The 18,582-nt window shown below is 39.2% G+C and overlaps 1 protein-coding gene across 2 annotated transcripts; it reads left to right on the top strand.

Moving 5' to 3' along the window:
- Positions 1-1,031: 1,031 nt before the first annotated feature.
- gphna (gephyrin a) lies at positions 1,032-18,547 on the top strand. Of its 2 annotated transcripts, XM_008316668.3 has the most exons (24): positions 1,035-1,245; positions 4,796-4,874; positions 4,953-5,010; positions 5,615-5,707; positions 5,824-5,918; positions 6,153-6,219; positions 6,440-6,751; positions 7,569-7,670; positions 8,244-8,381; positions 8,539-8,581; positions 8,773-8,910; positions 9,007-9,099; positions 9,981-10,036; positions 10,224-10,343; positions 10,460-10,518; positions 10,604-10,757; positions 10,854-10,975; positions 11,333-11,420; positions 11,871-11,944; positions 12,907-12,971; positions 13,145-13,248; positions 13,367-13,463; positions 13,608-13,746; positions 13,866-18,547. In XM_008316668.3, the coding sequence occupies exons 1-23, from the start codon at positions 1,182-1,184 to the stop codon at positions 13,739-13,741; spliced, it is 2,355 nt and encodes a 784-aa protein (XP_008314890.1). In that variant the 5' UTR covers positions 1,035-1,181; the 3' UTR covers positions 13,742-13,746; positions 13,866-18,547. The 2 variants fall into 2 exon arrangements, with proteins under 2 accessions (XP_008314898.1, XP_008314890.1); XM_008316676.3 differs by lacking the exon at positions 7,569-7,670 and having other exon boundaries at positions 1,032-1,245.
- The last annotated feature ends 35 nt before the right edge of the window (positions 18,548-18,582 follow it).

Genomic DNA, 18,582 nt, shown 5'->3' with positions numbered 1-18,582 from the left:
GGATGAAGGTTTTGAACCCAAGACCATAAGTTGATAGATAATAATTCTACCACTAGATGAAAATGTAATGATGACAACAATATGCCATGCAAAAGTAGTATTTAACCTCATACAGTACAGTACAGTTTTTAAACTACTCTAACGTTTTCTTAACCCCTGTGGAACTTTGAAATAACCTCCCCTCTTTCCCCACCCCCGCTTAGCAACTCAGTGAAGTACTTCAGTAAATTATTTACAGCAAATGTGGGAGATTTACAGACCGGAAATGGCCCATTGTCCTTGAAGGAGGTTCTGGGCCTAATTCATGGAGCTCTAACAAGGACAACTAATGCTTTTTCTACAGTACTGAGTGAAGACAATGGTCAGCAGACTGACATGTTGTCTATCACACCCCCAACACATGACTCTCAATACAATCGGTTAATTGGTGATCTATTAGCTGTCATGTCTGTCAGAGTATTGCATCCCTCGAAATAATTCATTTTTAAAACTCCAGGTAAAACTGTGAGGTTTGGCCGACAACTAGATATCATTTGAGCTAATGAGTTAAGAATCTGCTACACATTTGTAAATCTACTATTGTTATTTGATAATGATTTTGACCCCAAAAGAGCAAGCAGCACATTTTTGTAGGTTTGAAGATGCGTGTTTATTTCCTGAGTATATTTATCATAAATGTCCTGTGACATATTTAAACAATACAGGGATTTCATGTATATAAAAATAAATAGAATCTTTTTTTTTTTAATTCAAACTTTTGGATTAACCTCTAACCAAAGGTTTTGACAACATTCTGGGATAATGTTTTACATACAACTTGAACCACTTAATATATTCCCTTTAAATTTAACTTTTTTTCTGGTCATCATATATATTTATATATATATATGTATACATTTGGCAAATATATAAATATATATTTGGTAAATATATTTGGTAATATATAGCTAAAAAATATATATGCAGCTCTTTTCCTGTCTTTTTTCATGCCAGTGGCGAGTAAATATTGACTCGAGGCCCACGACACTATCTCTCTTGACTTGCACAGCCACACGCAAACGCACACGCACACACACACGCACACGTCGAGCGTGTCCACTGGAGGTGCAGCAGTCCCGCATACCCACACAGACACACATTTTTCTGTACGTGCCTTCACAGTGCAGACAGAGGTTGTAAATATGGCGGCGGACGGGATGGTGCTCACTAACCACGACCATCAGACTCGAGTGGGGATCTTGACAGGTTGGTGGACAATAACCCAATGATTTCAAACGCTTCTTCGTGCTGCACCTGTGTGCGCGTTCGTCGCAGGTTGTTCGTTTCCGTAGACATGACGGTACGGGCTTTCTCTCCGCTGCAGAGCCAGCTAATGTTGGGATGGATGCTAACGTTCGTTGGCAGCCAACTGTCAAGCCACACGGCTTTACCGTCACCTTATTTACTGTTGCGTGTTCACGTTTAAATGTCAACCGTGTCCATTACTGTCATGTTCGGTGTTGTAGCTACACATCAGGCAGTGTTTAGCTGCTGGAGCAGCTAAAGGCAAACACTTCCAACACCACCAACCAGTGTCCCAGTGCGCTATGAACCAGAAATTGTACTTTTATTTTGAAATGTACACTGACACTGTCCTGGTTCTCTTTTGTTTTATGTTTGCGAGCTTGACGCGCATGGTTTTTACAGCAGTGTAGTTATGGAGCCTGTGTCAGCTGCATTATTCATGTTCCGTTGCAGATACGATACGTTGTTTTAAACAACGTTTCTCTGGCGGTTCCGTTGACAGCCATTTTATACGTTGGTCCAACGGTTGTTTTCATGTGAAATTCGGCCACGTTTGTAAAACACTAACATGGCGTTTGTCGTCATATTATGCTAAGAGGATAAAGTGGTTGGTAAAATTGTGTCATCTTCGTGGGTAAGTGAGAGTCGTGCTAACGGCTGTGACGGTCTACTCTCCAGTATGTATCCCTGCTGTCTCCTGGCTGAGGCAGAGAGGGACGTGAGTGTCATGTTAAGAGGATGTGAGGGAGCAGCACAAACGGCAGCTGTTGGCCGGTTACACTGTCATGGTTTATCTGGATACATACACTGCAGCTCCGTCTGTCATAGTCATCCTCCTGACACGACACCCACTGACTCCACTTGTCACGCGTACACACGATACTCAGCCACTTCATGTGTGTGCGCGTGTGTCATGCTATACACATCCCGTCTGAAAACGCAGAGGACATTTTAACAGCGTTCTTTGATGCGGAGATTCGCCGTCATCGTGGCCTTGAAATCAAAACTCCAGATATATAAAAAAACGAATTCGTAAAATATTTTTTAAAAACCAAACCCATTAAATGGGTTTTCGTCATGAATGTATGTCTGTGGAGCCGTTTTAAGAGGACGGCAGATATCTCGTCTGATCCAATTGGATTCACTGCAATCGGTTGTTCATAGTGGAGTCCTGAGAGGCGCCAGGCCAACACACTGAGATACACTCCCTAGATTTACACTTTATTTATGTCACTTGAATGTTAGTTTTGTTATTAATTGTCACAGTTTCCCTCATAAATCTCTTAAGCTTTTAACTGTATCACAGGATAGTTGGTACTGTGTTCGTCAGCCCTGTGTGTTTTTTTGTTTGTTTGTTTTTTCCTTTACTATTGTTAGTGTTTGGAAATCTCTGGATTAAATCTTTACCAATAAAAAGCAGACCATGCAGATTATATGAGAATATCTGTCCCTAAAGTTAGTGTGTTCATTTTTATTTGTCCCAATATTACATTGTAAACTGATTAATTTGACAGATACATGCCAACATCTGTCTGGATGTTCTCAGCCAAAATTCTGAGAGGAAGGAAAAAATATTTTATTTTTAAACACAACACATTATGTAATTCATGCTTTACCAAATAAATACAAAGCGACTGTAGTCATGCCAGTGCAGCAACAGTAGCAGCTAGCACAGAAGCTAAGAAAAAGTACTTACTGTGTATATATAGGACATTCATATTAGTATTTAGCCCACAGGCCACTTTGCCTTTAAAGAACAATGTATACATTTGAAATATTGTCCAAAAATATGTAAAAATAAAGTAATACTAGTTCTCGCTAATAACATTGACTAGTAATATATTTAAAAGAGAACCAAGTTTTTTGGACCAAAATATACTGTATTTGCTCACATTTCAGTGGACTGTCGCAATATACTGAGAAAATATACCAAACATGTATTCACCTGTGTCATTCTGTGTTTAATAAATTCTATTCAGTAACTCAACAACAGAACAAGAAAGTCTGTAATTATAGCCCAGCATGAGAGTAAATACTGCCTGGACTGCTGTTGTACTATAGCAACAGTCACTAACCTTAAACACTGACAGGGCCATTTTTATCATTTTACCCACAGAAGAACACATTATAACATTCATGTTATGGTGGTAGTGGACTGTTGAAATGATGTTGTACCACCTACGTAACACAAAATGCATTGATTTGCATGCAGGCCTTGCTCATTTCCAGCTCATTAGCGTTCATATTAGCACTGTATGCCACATTCACTCGATGCCCTATTGTGGCCTGTTTTTTGTATGATGCATGAATTTAGTTTAAATTCAAATTTTGTTAAAACTTTACAGTCCCAGCCAATGTGTTTTCTACTTATCCACTCACATAAATCAAATATGATGTCGCAGACAATGCAAAAAGAGTCTCACGTGGCTCAGGACCACAGGTTGTAGATCTCTCACATCATGTGTTTTCCATTGATGGCCGTCATGTTTAGTCCACGCCAATGTGGTTTTGCTACCTGGTCCTTTCTGTTGCTGGTTTATTGGTTGGTCGTAAATCACTCACAGTTTGAAGGTGGTTAAAGAGATTTGTCGTGTTGCTGCATGGTACAGACACCACACCAGTGAACTTAGTTTACTTTTCCTCCTGACTAAACACTGCTGCTCCTCTTGTCTTTCTTCCATCGTAACTTAGACTGACTTTTTAGTGCATGTGTGCAGCGTGTGCATGTGTTATTTAGGGCTTATTATGGTGTTGTTTCAAATTCCTAAGTTTATACTGTGTAGCACACGTGTTTTCTACCTATGTTTAGAGTTGAGCTTTTAAGGGAACATATGCCCGACTGACTTTTTATAGGTTTTGGTACACAAATTTCTGTCTTTGGAGTATTGGTCTACTTCTTAATTACCACTTCCAACAACTAATTAGATGTTTTATAATCAAAATCTGTAAATGAGTCTCCAAACAAGACGTTCCAATTTACCCACATTGTGATGCTAAAACACAGGCGATTATGATAATCCAAACAGTACTACCACTGCTACCACCTGTGTGAGGATTTACCATTTGCTTTACTTGTATGTGATTGCAAAACCACTATGGTAGCACAGCCCAAAAGCTAAGCACAGCTGCTCATTTAATGCAGTGCTAAATGAACACAAGCTATATTATGTAATTTGGTGTTTGAAGTGGTTTGCTTAGAAAAGAAAGGTAGAAAATGGTGATATTACATATTATTATAAATATGACAGTATTATGGCTTATTGCTAACCAACCATTATGAATAGAACATGTTTTTGTGCAGATTTAATATTTCTGTTTGAGTAGATATATTTATAGACTACAAAAGTATTGTTGAAGTACCTACATTTAGTGCAACCCAGTAAAAGACATCAGGGTTTTACTGTAGCAGTTTAGAAAAAACTCTGAAAGCTTTTATCTAAGTTAGTTATAAATCAGTATTTTAATTAAATACTAACATACTTAAATCTTCTGTCTCTCTCTGTCTCTTCAGTAAGTGACAGCTGTTTTAAGAACCTGGCTGAGGACAGGAGTGGAGTCAACTTGAAAGACCTCGTCCATGATCCATCACTGTGAGACTTTATCTGGTCAGAAATCAGGATGCTGACATTCTGAACACATATACTTACTGTATCTGTCTCCTCCTGCAGGCTTGGAGGAGTCATAGCAGCCTACAAAATAGTTCCAGATGACATTGAAGAAATTAAGGTTTGTGAATCTTTTCAAATGTTCAGCTCTTTACTGATAAATGCTTTTTGATCTCCTCATTATTGTTTTCTCCTTTCTTGTTCCCTGTGAGGTTTGCCACAGTGGATTATCTGCCTCCATCTCTCTCTCTCCTCTGCTTCCTCTGCTTTGACACCAACTATCTTCATGTGCTCTTTCATAACATCCACAAATCTCTCAGGTCTTCCTCTTCTACTCCTACCTGGCAACTCCACCTCCAACATCCAACATCTACTTTGTCCAATATATCCGTCGTCTCTCCTCAACACATTTCCAAAACCATCTCAATCTCTCCTCTCTAACTTTATCTCTCCCTCATTTTTACACTAAATGTTAACTTTGTTATCTTTTCAATTCAGCACAATAGTTTATTGTGCTTTATCAGAGCTCACACTGACTTTGTCCATTTCTGTCCACTAAGCTGCTGTCTTCAGCATTTAATTTAGTCTTGAACGTAAATGTAGACCATTGACACGTAATCTGCCTTGAGCATGTATTTTTACAATACGTTTGCTAATTACAAAGCCAAAGAAAAATATACATCAACCAGTCAATACATCGTTTTTCTATTGTCACATACAAACAGGAAACTCTTCTGGAGTGGTGCGATGAGCAGGAGCTAAATCTCATTCTTACCACTGGAGGCACCGGTTTTTCACCACGTGATGTCACTCCTGAGGTAAAAGTAATATGTTGATTACAATATTTTTTTTAAGTGCCTTAGGTGTCTATGGAGAAGGATCAAAATAAAAAACAAAAACGCAGTGTCTCTAACATTTTGGTTTTGTGCTGCAGGCCACCAGAGATGTAATAGAGAGAGAGGCTCCAGGTATGGCTCTGGCCATGCTGATGGGATCACTCAACGTTACCCCACTAGGCATGCTGTCCAGGTAAACGTTCAGCGATAAATACAGGAGGGCTTTGTCTTTACCACAAGTCAGAATTTGCATATTGTACTTACACTTGGGATCCATAATGAAGGGCAAAAAGTAAAAAAAAACACAACACAAACAAAAGAGTGAACATGCATGTTCACTCCATTTTCACCTTCACAAACAAAAGAGTGAACATGCATGTTTACTCCATTTTCACCTTCTTCTGCTTCTTTTTTTTATCATTCCTAGGCCAGTGTGTGGTATTCGAGGTAAAACTTTGATCATCAACCTGCCAGGAAGCAAGAAAGGCTCTCAGGTATGGTCCTCACACCGGAGCATGATTCGCCAGTCAAGGCCTATCATTTCGATAACAGGCCGATTTCGAACACTGGCCGGTCGATTTGTTCACCTCTGTTTTAAACCTGTAAACGGTCAATAAAATATTTGTGTTTATCATGGTTCAGATAATATGGATGTCAATGATTGTAATTTATTAAAAATTGAATTAAATAAGAAAATGAAACTGTTCTTTGCAGGAGTGCTTTCAGTTCATCTTGCCTGCCCTGCCACATGCAATTGACCTGCTGCGAGAGGCTGCAGTCAGAGTCAAGTCCACGCATGCCGCCCTGGAACAGCTGCCCTCCCCGTCGCCCCTGCTGGCCAACACACACACTAACACGCACACTAACACCCATACGATGGAGCGCGGAACCCAGTGTGAGGAGGAGGATGATGATGAGGAGGAGGACCGGCGGAGGGATCACCACACCCACAATCACCACCATCACCATCATCACCACTCCCAGCATGGCTCTTCCCACATCACCGCAGCTGCTATTGCTGCCAAGGTAACCTGTTGTACACACACAACAAGACCAATGCTGCTTTTTAAAACATGACAGTCACTGTAGGAACAAGATGTCACTGCTCACATGACCTTTTAAGCTAGTGTACATAGCAACATATATCATATGTCCGGAGACTGAACCAAATGGCAATGGAAATAAAACCACATTGTGTAAAAGCTGCAGCTCTACATTAGGCTCAATTAATGTTTTAAATTCATCATATAAACCTCATGGAATATTAGCCCCCAATCTCTCAGTACAGGGGTTACAAGTAATACAGCAAAGTACTCCTTTGGAAGGACATACATGGTTCGACTGTACACATGCTCACAAGATTAGTTCAGAGCTACTTAATGTTTCAAACAAAGGTTTTTATATTTAAAAAAAGTGATACTTGTTAAATAAAGACTTTTTTTTTTACAGTTTTTAATCTTTTGCACTTTTATGATAACATTCAATTTGAATATTTTACGTGAAGTGCTTGAAAATGAAACAGGAACAGCCTGAATTCACTTTAGTCATTATCTAAATCTTCTTAGTGTAGACGTTGACTTTAGGGATAAGCACAAATGTTGATTAATAGATTAAAGTGTTTAGATTCTGACGTGTAATAGATGAGAGTGTTAACTGTGTAGAGCGGTGATGAGTAGCCACAGCTGCCAATGTCAAAAAGCAGTAATAGAAGCTGATATTTTATGTTTGTGTGAACTTTTTGTAACTTTTCGCTATTTGTTCAGGTTCATTCACCTTTCTGTCTGTGTACATTTGCATCTGTGTGTCTGCTCACGTGTTCGTCCTGCATGTGTGTATCCACCAGACAAGCCATGCAGTGGTCATGGCTAAAGGGGGGTCCTATCTTCCTGGTGCATCACCCACCCCACCCACTCATTTCACCTGCTCCTGTAGCCCTGATCCACAGGTGAGATAAAACCCATCATGTCATGTCACGTTGTTGGTCATCTGATTAGGTTATGATGTAACACACTCAATCCACAATGAGTTGTTTTTTAACCACAAACACATGTTTTCAAGCTTGTTCCATTTTCTTGATCTAAGACTCATCACGTTAGAAATGTTTGTTTTTGTTTGTTTGTTTGGGGGGAAAAACATTCTAACAAGTTTTGAAAGTGCACATACTTTTACTCCCAAAATAAAGCCAGGATGTTGTTAGAGCTGTTTTCTGACACCAGAAGCCAATTTCAGAGAGTTCTTACTCACGTAAATGAGCTAATCCAGCAGACAGAACACTGTAGCTATGCTAACTGGGAGTTAGAGACAATTACCTGGAGGCCTCATGGTCTCGAACACTGTAGCTATGCTAACTGGGAGTCACAATTACCTGAAGGCCTCATGGTCTCTTGTTGAACTCTAAACAATATATCTGATTTATTAATGGTTGCTTATGTATGTTGTAGAAGGTTGTATGTAACCAACCTTTGTGTTGTGTATGTTTTTTCAAATACTTTATATGTGTGTGTGTGTTTGTATGCAGATACCTGATTCGATCATCTCTCGAGGCGTTCAGGTGCTACCTCGAGATTCTGCTTCTTTAAGCTCCACCCCTTCTGAGTCTCCGCGGGCAACACAGGCAACCTCCCGCCTCTCAACTGCCTCCTGCCCAACTCCTAAGGTATTATGTATACACAGACTCTGTTATTAAATCGTTTTTTTTAGCCTTGTGATTAGAATGTAGCGCTGGGTAAACGCAGCCAGAACATTTCAACAGAGAATTTTACATTTCATTACAATTCGCATTTTTAACAAGACGTTTTTTGTTTGCTTTACAGGTTCAATCACGTTGTGGCAGTAATGAGAACATTCTGAGAGCCAGTAAGTCCTCTGTGTTTGTGTGAGTGCATGTGAGCAGGTGTTCTACGGCAAAGCACAGCTCATGTTAAACAAACAATCTGAATATGTAGGAAGAATCTGAAAAAGTTTTGAAGATCGTTCCTAAGCCAATAAAATAGCTCGTTCTGAACACATCTGCTAAAATGAATGTGTGTGTGTGTGCGTTTGTGAAGGTCACAGTGCAGTGGACATCAGTAAAGTCGCACGCCGCCATCGGATGTCCCCGTTCCCATTGACTTCAATGGACAAAGCCTTTATCACTGTTTTAGAAATGACACCTATTCTGGGAATTGAAGTCATTAACTACAGAGGTGAGTCTTTTGCATGAGTTAAGGATGATCCTTCAAAGCTTGAATGATATTTACTAGGGTTTACTAGGGTTGTTGTTTTTTCTGACGTCTTTGCAGCTGGTTTGGGTCGAGTCCTTGCTCAGGACATCTATGCCAAAGATAACCTTCCTCCCTTTCCTGCCTCTGTGAAAGATGGCTATGCTGTTCGAGGTAAGGCCGCAGTATGTTTAATTTGTGCTGGGCAACAGTCAAAAAATATAATTGTGATTAATCTTTCTTTTTTGTACAAAATTCAATAATAAATTCCAAAATTGTATTGTTATTTTTTAAATACCAGTACTGATATATAAACAAAATTGCAGGAATATACATTATAAGAACATTAGTTCCCAGCAGTATTTTTTTCATGCACTACCAGTTAAAATAATTCTTGTGACTTTTGAAGTTTTTGTAATTGAATCTGATATGCAACTGAAGCTACTTGCCTCTTCTGGGTCATTAACATTTTATCTAGTTTGTTATAAAAATGTTTCCCTGTGAGACCTGCACCATGTTCATAAAATTGTACCAGGCAAATAACTTTGATTCCAATAACTTGTTTGTCCCTGCCGGTTCCTTTCTGCTCCACTGTCCTGACATTTCAACATACCCATCAGAACATCATGTGCTATGTTACTACTACATGGCTTAGGCCGAGACGTATAATTATTCATTGAATTTCACTGATGTGTGATGATAACAGCGCCTCCTGTGGTCTGTCTGTTTGTTTATCCAGAGCCAGTGAGCAACAGACTTTTAAAATTATAAAATTAGAGAACAACTGTGTTGACAAACGATAAAACATTGATCAGCATTAACTTGTGGTGGTACAATTTGAATTGTTCTGATTTACACACATGCTCACAGTAATGGCCTGTCATTTAAAACCCATCCATAACCTCATTCTAAAATTACACTGTTATTGTTTGACCTGTTAGATAGATGAAGATTAACTTGTCTAACATATAATGCTTTTGAAAATCACTACCCATCTATCATGGAGACATGAACTGGACATTAACTGGATTGAACTAATTCTCATTGGCCTGTAGCTGCTGACGGCCCCGGAGACCGTTTCATCATGGGAGAGTCACAGGCTGGACAACAGGTCAGCTCTAACACGCTAACACACATGTTCAGTCTCAACACTGTCTACAACTGTCTACAACACCACTGTTAGCATCTCTGCCTTCAGGCCTGGGCAGCCCGTCTTCAGATCACCATCCATTCCCATTTCTTTCACATAATGTGACTGTTACTACTGCAACTTATCAGTCTTTTGTTGGTCTCTGCAGCCCACTCACACTGTGATGCCAGGTCAGGTGATGAGGGTAACGACTGGGGCTCCGATCCCCTGTGGAGCTGATGCTGTGGTGCAGGTGGAGGACACAGAACTGCTGAGGGAGTCTGAGGATGTAAGTTCTTCATGTTAATGGAATCTTTGGATTTTTTTTCCCAGGAAGGGGTCACCACAGTTATAGTCCCAATGCAGCCTGTCTGCATCACTAATCCCAATCTCACTCTTTCACAGGGCACAGAGGAGTTGGAAGTCAGGATTATGGTCCAGGCTCGACCAGGACAAGACATCAGGTAAATGTTAAAAGTGAAAAATGAAGCAAACATGCATGTTAATGCTGGAGCTGCATTAGTTATGTATCTGAGTGTGTGTACACAGACCAATAGGTCATGACATCAGGCGAGGGGAGTGTGTATTGGCCAAGGGAACACATATGGGCCCGTCAGAGATTGGCCTGTTGGCTACAGTGGGAGTGACTGAGGTCAGCGTGCACAAGTTTCCTGTTGTGGCCGTCATGTCCACTGGAAATGAGGTACCTGTTCTCAGCCCAATGACATGTGCTAGAAGTCAGAAATGTGGAATAACAGTTCTTGATGGAGTCTGTGTCTGTGTGTGTGTGTGTACGCAGCTGTTAAATCCAGAGGATGACCTTCACCCAGGGAAGATCAGAGACTCTAACCGCTCCACTCTTCTGGCCACCATCCAGGAGCATGGGTACCCCACTATCAACCTGGGCATCGTTGGCGACAAGTATGAGCACATCATGTAGAGCAGGGGTGACTGCACTGATTTAGGGCTTTTGTTTGGGAGCTACCATTCAAATGACAGGGTTTAAGCAACTACACTACACTGAAAGGAAGTTCCTCGGACACTGTCATTGGAAACCCACTAAAAAGCCTGTATGTTGTTTTATATATATATACACAGTATATATATAGTTATTGTTTGTATTATTAACTTATAGAGTAATGACATGACTTCCACTCACTGACTTGCTCGCATGGTGTGCTGTGTCACAATGACAAATAAAGATAAGTTTAAGTTTAAGTTGTTTTTTTTTAAGATCCAGATCACTTCACTGTTGAAAATGCCACCTTGTGTTTGCAGCCCTGATGACCTGCTCTCAGCTCTCCACGAAGGTATTAGTCGCGCTGACGTCATCATCACGTCCGGGGGCGTGTCCATGGGAGAGAAGGTACTTTGGATTTGGTGCTTTGGTACTCACACAGTTTACACTCTTAAGTACTACTTCAGACTCCACTTAACTATAATTTTAACACTATCACTAAACTTGTAGTATAATTGGACAAAATAAATAAATTACAAATATGTGTTGTTTCCAAAATGTAGGACAAATTAAGAAAATGCTGGAACAGAAAAAATCTTAGACTGTTGCCAGAAAATAGACATTCAACTTAATCCTCCCATTTCCAGTGTCCAGTTTTTTTTATATGTATTCTGTCATTGCTTCCCTTTTCTGGTTTGGGAGTTGAAGAAGAAACAAAACACTGACTGTGAAGTTATGAGTTCATGTTCTGATTACAGTATTTGATCACAAAGTGGACTGAGTTGTGCTGCTGTTCTGACAGAACAGCTGAGTCGTTGTTAGTGTCCACACGTGTCTGATCCTCTGTGTTTCTGACAGGACTACCTAAAGCAGGTGCTGGATATTGACCTTCATGCTCAGATCCATTTTGGACGAGTTTTTATGAAGCCGGGGTAAGATGGGTCCGGGGCAGGTGTTTTTAGTCCGATATGTTCCTTCAACCAGTGAAAACCAGTGAAACCCAACTGTTCCTCAGTTTTGACAACAGAAGCTAATGTAAAGGACTTGAGCTGCAGAATAAATGAATAATGTTTAGTAATGGAAGGCCACGCCTGTTCCCCATGACTACTACTTTTCTCTTCTGCACTAAAATCGTTTTTCCTGAACTCGTGCTTTATGCTGGAACTGAACACCTCTTTTTGACCTTGTTTGTGCACTCTCTGAAATTCTCTGGCGCCCCCTGGTGGAGGCGCCTCTCACTCTTTGTAAGCCCTAGGTTTAGGATCTGATCAAGATAAAGAGATTAACAAAATAAAAAGACAGGATGATTAAATCATGATTGAAAATGGTGCTACTTTGATGTAATCCTACTTTCATCTACATCGTGTTGACTAATATTGAAACATTTGTCTATACTTTATTGTTTTACATTTCTGAAGGGAACTCCCGAGGGATTAATAAACTGCTTTCTATCTGCCTATCTATCTAAATGGAAATTTTAATAAATGAGACGAGTATTGGGGACACATTGAGAACATAAAAAATATATATACATGGGATTTGTATCAGTAAGTATAGTAGTAGTACAGGTCCATGTGTTTTTTTCTTTAATACAGAAAAATTCTTTCAGTCCTGATGCAATGATAAAATTACGGATTTTCCTTGCAAAATTACAACTTTTTTATTGAAGTTTAAACATCACTAATGTCAGTTTAAATAAGAAGTAACATCAGAGTATTGTTTTACTGGCATCTGTTCGTGCTTATATTTCCTTTTCACAGGAAATATAAGCTAATGACATCATTATGACTCATACAACAGTGCTGTTAATGCTAATACACTAGCAGTAATATAAATAACAGCTATCACTGCGTCTTCTCATGATGTCTTGATGATCTCTGTGTCTCTTCTGCAGTCTTCCTACTACCTTTGCCACTGTTGACATTGATGGTGCACGAAAACTCATCTTTGCTCTACCAGGTATTTAGATGTATTTGTATGTCTGAACTAATCAGTGCAAATGACATTCATTGTCATTTTGCCTTTTATATACTTGATGAGTACTAAAGATTTTCAGTGGCGTGAACCACTGCAATACTGATGAATGAGCTGTTGGACATTTCCACCACATTCCTTTCTGTGTTCTTCTCCAGGTAACCCAGTGTCTGCAGTGGTGACTTGTAATCTTTTTGTTATTCCTGCACTGAGGAAGATGCAAGGCATCCTGGACCCTCGACCTACGATTATTAAAGCTAGGGTACGACATACAGATAAGAGAATTTGATCTTTGCCGAAGGTCCAGTCACACAGTGTAAGTTAAACAGCTCTTCTGTTTGCAGACTAACGTGTGTGTGCATGTGTGTGGGTTTTTTTAGCTTTCCTGTGACGTTAAGTTGGATCCCAGACCAGAGTATCATCGCTGTATTCTCACCTGGCACCACCAGGAGCCGCTGCCGTGGGCACAAAGCACAGGTATATATGCAGGACAGTACACAAAACCCATCTGTTACACAAAATGATTTTCATTATAGAAAGATTATTAAACTGAACTCACATCTAAAGCCAAACCTGGACCAATCATCAACTCTTCTTCCCTTCCTCTCTGTCTGTCTGTAGGAAACCAGGTTTCCAGTAGGCTAATGTCCATGAGAAGTGCCAACGGCTTGCTGATGTTGCCTCCTAAAACTGAGCAGTATGTGGAGCTCCATAAGGGGGAGGTTGTTGATGTCATGGTGATTGGACGACTATGATGCAGGTGAATCACACACACACACACACACACACACACACACACTCATGTAGTTCATCTTCTTTTACCAGGTTGATGAAAATTCTCGGCTCACTAATGTTCTGCTGAATTGCTTTTATCCCCAGACTTCCGTGTCAAACACTACTGATTACTGTGGCAGTGCCAGGACTTCCTGTCTGTACAGGAAATGGGAGAGGGCAGGAAGTGATGCATGTCTACCTGGTCACCATTAGCTGTGATGTATATGCAACAGCCAATTGGAGCCAGTGCAGTCTGAATCCTCAGCCGTCTGCTCTGGGGAACTGTATTTTAATGGGAAAAAAAAAAGTAAAAACAAATATTTAAAAAGAAATTTATTCTGTATTATTATTATTGTTATTATTATTATTATTATAACTACAGATATACTTAGATAATATTCTCTTTATTATAATCCCTATTATTGATTATTATCACCTAAGCAGTATTCATACCCTCACCTTCCTCATCATTGGCGCTGTGTGTTAAACACGTTATAACCTGGTTTATTGTGGACATGTAGCTTTCCTTTCCTTTCTCACATCTTCCTCACGAAACCTGACCTTTTCCCCTTTTAGTACCTCTAAACCTTACTTGGCTGCTGCCCGTTTCACCTCATCTTTTTCTGTCACCTCTCTGCCCTGTATCCTGATAACTCTACTACTTTTATGCTCTTTATTGTAGGCCCCTCCCACAACAGTGACCCAAACATGGATTCTGACAAAAATGTTTTTTTTGTAAAAAAAACAACTTTTTTTCTATTCTAAAAGAGGTGATTTTTTTTCCTTTTGTTTTGACGTCTAGAACCACACTGTGAAGCTGACCTAAACATGGTTTTCAGTAAAAGCCATGAAATTCTTTGCTATGACAATAATTATGAAGAAGATTTATAATACACTACAGAATAAAATAAATACAAAAATATACATTTTTGTGTAGAGAGTGGCTTGCATTTTAACAACTGCAGTTGAAAGGTTCCCTGCATGAGAGTAAGTCAAAAAGTCCACTTGAAAATAACCTCTTTTAATAAAAATGCCATCTGTTAATTGCATATCCTCCATTTAAGTCTTAACACTTCTCCAGGCACCAGGTCACAACCTGCTACTCTGCCACATATAAAGACTGAAATCCACCTTCTTCAGAGAATGTTCTTTCAATTTTGGGAAAGAAAGCGCTGATTGAGCTTGATCAAAATGTTTAGTAAACGTATTACAGGGTTAGATTTACGTTTCGGTTGTTGTTAGCTCTGATTTAAAAATTTTGGATTATTAAAAAGTCTTATAAATTGTAACAAATCCCAAGACTTGGCAAAGATATACTGCTAATGATAAAATCTGTCAAAGCTGACGGTGACACTTGAGTGACTTAGTACGTTTGAGTTATTATCTGAATTTATTAAGTCTTATCCTAGAATTTGTTTTTTTACTTACCTCTGTATAACAGGTGGACAGACAGCTGGACACCAATGCAGGACAGATGGACCAGAGATAATTAGTCCATCTTTCCATACTATTAATTCGTACATTTTTATTTGATTTTCTTTTTACATTTCCATACAGCATATTTGGTAGCACTGAGCACTCGAAGGAACTCCTGCTCTTAGGCTGAATTGTACTGTGATTGGTCAGAGACTTGCTTTGACACTATAGGCCACAGAAAAGTGGGTAAAGTCACTTTAAAAACATTGTTGAAGGCTATATCAACAACTATCTCGACCTACACAGAAAAAGAATCCTGCCTACCGTACTTCGACACGGCTGGCTCCGATCGGTTTCATGTGGTCATTCATGTCTGTTCAACATGTTTAAACCAAATTTGCAGCTCCTTATTGTTGCTACACTGTCTTCTCTCTTATTACAATGGACCTCAAACTCAAGCCAAGACACAAAGATCAACTAGAATTCACTGTCACGCTAAGAGTTAAACAAAGAGATTGACCCTTGTGTCTTTTTGTTAGCCATGAAGCTACAACAAAATCATTGAAAATACTGTCGATTTTTTGCTGTATGGACGCCATCCTGTCCAACCACAGCAAAGTCGACCTTTCTCCACTTCCATCCAGAGGCTCTAAAGAAAGTGGCTTCAGCTTTGAGGACGGTTCAGTATTTTTACAGCACAGCTGAGAAGTTTTGTTTTCAGCAAATGTAATTCCACATTTGGTGCTATGTTGAATATTTCCGGCAACTCTTCAGTGTGTGTGCGTGTGTGTGTGTGTGTGTGACCCTGTGGCCAAGTAAGAATAAAATGTATCTAACTAATAGAGAAGCTGGTTAAATGCATAGTAGGTTTTTATCTGTGATTTGGTTTTGATAGGAAAAGCAAAGGATAGGACAAATTTTCCTTTTGTCATTAACAGTACTTCTTAATACTGAGACTAAAAATTTGTGTTGGCTTTTGTTTTCTTGTTTAAGGTAATCTGAGGCCTACAACTATTTCCAATTTGTACCCAAGAAATGTGAGGGACTGATGGTAGATGACTTGAAATAAACTACTATTTCACAGTTTTCTCTATTCAGTCAAACTGTGACATGATATCACTTGAAAGCAAGGCGTGGCGTTCAGGTGCTCTTACCATTATAACTAGTATATTCACCATGGCTGTGCCACGGTGCTTTGTAAAGTTAAAATATTCTATAAAAGCTACAAGTCAAACTTCCTCTCTGATAAACTGCTGTGGAATTATCATGTGACCGTTAGAATCTTGAGAGCTTATTTTACATTTAGCACTAACAAAATAGTTCCAGTGTGAGCAATGCCAAACAGAGCCACAAGGTCAAAGATCTAATGCTGCATTCAGGTCAGACTCCGAATTCTGCTGAACGGTTGTCTCATAAATGTACTTTAAACAGAAGTTGTTGTTTTTTCCCTCGGTGGGCTGCATACCTTAGTAGTCTGTTTCAATCTTTGTCCTCTGTCCCCCTTGGCCGATGCAACCTTTGTCCCTCCTTCCTCCTACTCATCCTCATCCTTTTACTTTCTACACACTTGTGCATGCCCCTAGTGTGGGTGGGTATCTTTCTCTTTGGGCAGTGTTGATTCTCTGTGTGAGACCAGGAGTGAACATCAGATCTTCTAATATGTGGATGTGTTTTGAGGTTTGTTCTTGATAACCATTGGTGCGTAAATGTCGTTTTCAGAGCCTGTACAGTAATTTGATACTAACCCTGTCTATCGTATTTCATGAAAAAAAGCCACCCCTAAAAATAAGGACACATTGATGTCCAAAAATTCAACACATAAGCCTCGCCAAATATTAGCCACAGTCCCAGTTCGCCAAGTGCCAAACCCAGGACCTTCCTCATGTAAGGCAGTGCGTGATAAATGCTACACTGTGGAACCACCATATGTACTGGATTGAATAATTAAACATTTGCACAAAGTTAAGGTTTCTGCTTATTTTCAAACCACATATGTCGTGTGAAATAAGGAAGTTATGTAGCACTTTGTAAAGGAGGCCCTTTTCATGGCATCATGTTCAGACTGATTGATCATGTACATACTAATCACCTCAATTCAAAACCAGTTATAAATAAACAAATACATTTAAATCTCATGCTTAACTTGAACAAAGGTGGGCGAAAAGAGTCCACACAGAAAGAGAGTTCACACCATATCCAACAGGTTTTGTTTTCTATACAAACTATACAGGTTCTGGGGTACTCTGTTTCTACCCTGTAAAACAGGGGTGTCCACCCTTTGTTGGCTTGGGAGCTACTTTTCAAATGACCAGACCAAAGTGATCTACCTACATTAATACTGTTTAATATATATTTAGCCATATGAGCTGAATATACTTTATATAACACATTATATTTTGATTAAATAGCTGTAGCCGTTAGGCACAATATGATTCAATACTTGTATTGTTGCTGATTTAGTCCTAGAGATTTAATATTAAAAAAAAAAAAAATTATTTTAATTCCTCATGATCTACCAGTACTCCCTTTGATCTACTTATTGGACACCCCTGCTGTATAATATACAAATAATACATATACATGCATACAGTTTTTAAGTACAAACCAAATTCTAAGGCTTAGTATAAGTGTCCTACTCATATATAAGCCTAAGAGGTGAAAGTCTTCCAAATGTCGAGCTGTTTAGAGCTTAAAATATATACTTTATTGTACTGTTTATGTTGGATTTTTCACACTGCAGTAATGTAATGTGATGGCTTGGTTTATATTCATTTTTTGGACAGTCCATTTTAATCCCTGAGCATTGCAATATTTAAAATCGAAATGTAAGCATGGCTTAATTTACATGAAATACGGTATCATCACTCTGCCAGACGTGTCAGATCCTTTATGGTTACGCACTACGGTAATCAGCAACATTAACAATAGCAATTGGGAAAACAGGGTGAAAAAGTTTAGTAAATATCTTTGTCGAACCACAACTAAATTTCATATAAAGTAGCCAGTAATTTAGCTTCTTTGTTTTGTATTGCTTTCGGCAGCTTTGTTAATTCTGATAATTCCAGAATGACGTGAATCCAGCATCAGAGCTTTGCCTGGCGCCTGCCCAAGGAGGACCAATCAAACCCAGATAGATCCATTTGAAAAAGAAGATGCAGGTTATCGTTAAACTGCCTTTGTACTGAGTGATTAGTTACATGGGACTGAACTCAGTGTCACACTGCACATACTATAAACTATGACCAGCACTTGCAATGAAGCAATGACACAGCATTCTACTACTACTGTATAAATATGATGAAGAGGATGTTTTTTCTGTAACATTATTGAAACTGAAGGTAAATTAATAAAAAATAATCCTGACTATTCTGTACCAAAGCTTGGACAGTTGTTCATTTTATTAAGT

Source organism: Cynoglossus semilaevis, chromosome 1 (genome assembly GCF_000523025.1).
Source record: "Cynoglossus semilaevis isolate Cse_v1.0 chromosome 1, Cse_v1.0, whole genome shotgun sequence".
Lineage (NCBI taxonomy): Eukaryota > Metazoa > Chordata > Actinopteri > Pleuronectiformes > Cynoglossidae > Cynoglossus > Cynoglossus semilaevis.
The sequence above is the reverse complement of the archived record's forward strand: the minus strand, read 5'-3'. Positions and strand labels throughout refer to the sequence as shown.